At 60.2% G+C, this 4612-nt stretch overlaps 1 protein-coding gene across 1 annotated transcript in view; it reads right to left on the bottom strand.

Moving 5' to 3' along the window:
* The window catches only part of TMEM206 (transmembrane protein 206), a 134988-nt gene that overhangs the window by 122866 nt on the left and 7510 nt on the right, over positions 1-4612 (bottom strand). The window contains exons 3-4 of the mRNA XM_012734202.1: positions 4400-4457; positions 343-623 (exon numbers count right to left, since the gene is read on the bottom strand). Of these exons, the coding sequence (XP_012589656.1) occupies positions 343-623; positions 4400-4457 (339 nt within the window). The remainder of the gene's footprint in view (positions 1-342; positions 624-4399; positions 4458-4612) is intronic.

Genomic DNA, 4612 nt, shown 5'->3' with positions numbered 1-4612 from the left:
GTGTGCCCGTGGAAGCAGGCTCCCATGGGCCAGGGGAGACACTCAACCCACTCGGTGAACCCCACTCCGGCTTGGGGTGCAGCCTCCCCTGGGGGTCCCACCGGGAACCCACTGTGCACGCCGGAGGCCCCTCACCCTCCTGGTACCCTGCCCAGGGGTACACCCTCAGCTCCCCGCCCACCAGGCACCCCATTCACAGCCCCCCGATGGCCCCCGACGGCGGCCGTCCAGCTCCAGGGCAGACCCCCAAAGGCCGCGTGGTGACCCACACAGCAACAGGGAGACCACCAGGCCCCCACCCTGTGGCAACCCTGCGCCACGGTCCCCACACTGCCCCCCCACCCCCAGGGGGGGTCCCCGGGGGCCCTGCCCAGGGAGGGGGAGGCAGCTCAGGGGGTGCAGGCCCAGCCCACCAGGGGCGTCGTAGCGGTCCACCTCCTCGTAGGACACCGACATGACGGGGTGCTTGAGCTTCTCCCGGAAGTCCGTGATGGTCTGGTAGACCAGGAAGACGGCCACGGCCATGAGCAGGAGGTAGATGAGGATGAGCAGCACCGAGAACACGTTCTGCAGGCAGGCTCGGCTCACGCGCAGGCTGCTGGCCGCCGACTCGCTGTCCAGGCCTGCGGCAGGCGCCAGGGACCGTGAGCACGGGCAGCCCAAGGGCGACCCTCGCCAGAAGGCCTCCGCCTCCCTCACCCCCACGTTGTGCCACACTAACCTCTTTTGTCCCTCCAGCACCCCTCACTGGAACCCCACACCTGCGCTCCCGGCGCTGGCCCCAGCACAGCCCCCCTCACCCGGGCCCCGGCACCTGCGCCCCCCAACATGGCCTGCTAACCCAGCCCCCCACCTCCGGCACGCGCACCCCTGCCCTTTCCTGCAGCAGACGTCCAGCTGTGAGGCCGGCCGCAGTCGCACCAGCACAAGTCCCTGACCAGGGAGGGACCCCCAGGGCGCAGCAGACCCCTCCTGTCTCCCCGCTGCTCCCCTCAGCAGTGGGCTTCGTCCATCTGCCTGCTCTGCTCCCCGCTCTGTCTCTGGGGAGTCCTCTCACCGCCCCTGCACCTCGGGCCTGCACCCCGGTTCTGTGTGCGTCAATAAATAAATCTTTAAAAAAAAAAAAGAGTAACTAATATCAAAGCGAGATACTTGCCAAGTACTAGACTTTAATATGCCACTTACAAGTATGAACAGGCCCAAAGAACAAGGAAGGAAATTACAGCCTGAAACGAGGGGCTCGGTCGAACAGGCCCTGCAGCCATCTCCGCACCCCGCTCCCCACCCAGCGCCAGCTCACACGTGACGCTGCGCGCACGGGGAGTGTTTCAGAACGACCCATGTTGCGGTGTGCCAGTCCACTGTCAGGAAGACTGACGTCACCCCAGCGCTTTCTGTCCAAATGCCTTGAAGCTGAAAAGCAACTTAAAAGAAATCAACAGGAAACAAAACAAAACACCGAGGCTACAAGCAACACAATTTATGGGCTGCAGCCAAAGCAACCCAGGCCCAGACGAGGTGGCAAAAACCCAAATAAACAACACTCCACCTACCGCACCTGCCAGAGAGGCGCAGGCGAGACCGAAAGTTAGTAGGAGGAAGGAAATAATACAAACAAGAGTAGAAATAAATGAAGCAAGTCAAAAATATCTCAGTGAAAGTAAGAGTTGGTTCAAGCAAAGCGAAACTGACAAGCCACCCGCTAAACTGAAATGGAGACATCAGTGAGCAGGGGAGGGCCCGGCGGGTGGGGGTGCAGCCGCTTCACTGGGAGCTCGAGGCCCTGCCCCGGAGGGGACCCCCAGGGCGCAGCAGACCTCTCCTGTCTCCCCGCTGCTCCCCTCAGCAGTGGGCTTCGTCACTCTGCCTGTTCCGCTCCCCGCTCTGTCTCTGGGGAGCCTTCTACCGCTCTGCACCTCTGGCCCGAGCCCCAGTTCTATATGAGTAAATAAATCAACCTTTAAAAAGACAGTGACTCCGTCAGGCTCAACCAGAACCAGACAGAACAGCTGAATGACCCAATGAAGCAGCAATAAAAAAAGCTCCCAAAAAACAGAAGTCCAGCGGCAGATGAGTTTTTAAGTGAATCCCATTAAAACTTTAAAGAACTCACATCAATCTTCCTCAAATTATTTCGAAAGACTCAAGAATAAGAAATGCCCCCAATGCATTTTATGCGGTCAACCTTCTGGAATCCCCAAACCAGACAAAACAGTACCAAAAAGCTACTACAAAACAATGCTCTACTGGAAAATCTAAAAAAAAAAAGATTATACATAAAGATCTGGGGCACAGAGCAGCGGTGCAGAGGCGGTGAGAGGACTCCCCAGAGACAGAGTGGGGAGCAGAGCAGGCAGATGGACGAGGTCCACTGCTGAGGGGAGCAGCAGGGAGACAGGAGGGGTCTGCTGCGCCCTGGGGGTCGCTCCCTGGCCGGGGATCGAACTCGGGCTGAAGCAGCTGCTGCTGGCTTCGCTTCGTAGTGCTGCGCCTCAACTCGATGCACCAGCAGGAAGGGCCCTGATGGGACCATCTTCAACAAAATATTAGCAAATCAAAATCAACAAGACCTTCAAGGGATTGCACGTCGTGATCAAGTGGAATTTATCCCAGGGAGACAATGATGGTTTGACAGATGTAAATCAATGCAATGTGTGGGGCAGATGGATAGATTTACACATATATAGTGATAGCGTTCTCATCTTCATACGCGGCGGAGTATTACTCAGCCATCAAAAAGGACAAACTCATGCCACTCACAGCCACAGGGTTGGAATTGGGAGGGATCATGCTCAGAGAAGTAAGGCAAAGGAAAAAGAAAAACACTGTTTGGTTTTACTCGTAGGAGGCCGGAGGGGGAACCAAAACTCAGGCATTCAGCAGGGGAGGTGAGGAAGAGCAGAGTCCTTGGTCATGGTTTATAGGTGTCTTGGTGGTGATCATTTTGTGCGGAGAAATCAAACTTGTACAAAGATGCTCAAGGCCGTAAAAATAAGTAAATAAACTGGCATTTTTTAAAAAGAAAGAAGATACGAGCAAATTGAAGACAGCCCACGAAATGGGGTGCTATTTACCCATCACGCAACTGCCGTGGGGTTACCAGCCAGGGGGCCCAAGAACTCGCCCAATTAACGGGAAAAGCCAGCCAAGAGGTGAGACACTCGTCACGAGAGGCGAGGCAAGGCCGCGCGGGCCTTGTGCGGGAGGGCCACTGTGGAAAGTGGCCTGACTTGACGGGGGCATCCCTGGCTCAGGGGTCCTGGAGGCCGCAGACCGCCCCTCTGCAGAGCCGCCGGACACGCCCTTCTGCCCCTCAAGATGCGGAGCTCCCTGAGGGCACAGCCAGCCTGTGCCTGGCACTGGGCCCAGCCTTTCTTGCATGTGGCACCGTGCGGGATTCTGCTTCATGTGCCGAGCGGCCATCTGAGACGGTCAGCGTCCGCCGACACCGTCTGCCCGGCTCTCAGCCCCAAGCCCGGGTCACTGTCCATCACGACTGGCTCCGATCCCCGTGGCAAAGCCCTAGTCCCCGATGTGAGGTCACTCAGACCCGGGCCAGCAAGAGAGAGTTAAGGCCAAGTGAGGCATCCGGGGGGGGCGGCCCGGGGGCCCCCAGAGCGCTCCAGGAAGAGACACCAAGGACATGCATGCAGAGGGCCCGACCGACAGCTGACAGACACGAGCCTGAAAGGAAAATGCACGCACATGCACGGCTTGAGGTCCGGGACCTGGACCTGGACCGCATCGGCTCCACGCCACGACAGAAACTCTGCCCGAGGACGCAAACGAAACCCAGGATCTCTAGCACGCGGCCTTGACTGCGTCCAGCACCGAACGGCAGTGACCAGACACTCAGAGAAGCAAGCCAGCGGGACCCAGAGCCACACGGCCGTCTGCCCGCACAGCCTGAGCCGGCGCCGGGCTCAGCTCAGAGCCTCTGCCCACATCGAGGACCGAGGGGCAACCCCCACACAAAAGGGGTCAACAGCAGGAAACGGGGAGACAGAAGCTATAACACGAACAGCGCTAGAGCTAACCAGAAACTCAGGCGACATGAAAACTCCCCTGGACAGCAAGCAGGTGGCGGGGCAAAGGGGCCGAGGTTAACGAGCGGGAATTAGTGAGGCTCAGCGCCACCCGCACCCAGAGCCCGGCGTCCACCGTCAGGCCCCGCGCCTTCCGGGTCAGCACCATCCAGGCTGCAGGTGCTGGCCACGGAGGCCAGAGGCGTGGAAAGCCTGATTCCTTCTGCCCCGACAGCTGTGTGGCCCCGCACCACCCCCGGAAGGCGGCCCGAGGCCCTGGGCGCCTCCGGCCCCGGACAGCGTCCACCGCCTGGCGGGTCAGGGCGGGAGGGTCGGGCCAGGCGGCCGTCCGTGGAGACTCGTCCGCCGCTCACCCCGGCCACTGGCTAGGAGACAGACAGAGAGGGCGGGAGAGACGGACTCGGGCGTTGGCTCAAATCACCGCATCTTCTTACGAGCGCAGACAGAGCTGGCCAGCGGCCTTGCGGGCGGAGGACGTCACTGGTCCCCGCAGACACGCGGCCGGGCGTGGCGGCCTGCGGGTACACACGAGGGCCCGCTGTGCGGCTGCAGGACTCGGGGGGGCC

This window comes from Condylura cristata, unplaced genomic scaffold (assembly GCF_000260355.1).
Source record: "Condylura cristata isolate star-nosed mole 26May11 unplaced genomic scaffold, ConCri1.0 scaffold00050, whole genome shotgun sequence".
Classification (NCBI taxonomy): Eukaryota; Metazoa; Chordata; class Mammalia; order Eulipotyphla; family Talpidae; genus Condylura; species Condylura cristata.
Note: the sequence above shows the minus strand (reverse complement) of the source record. Positions and strands in the feature narration are given on the sequence as shown.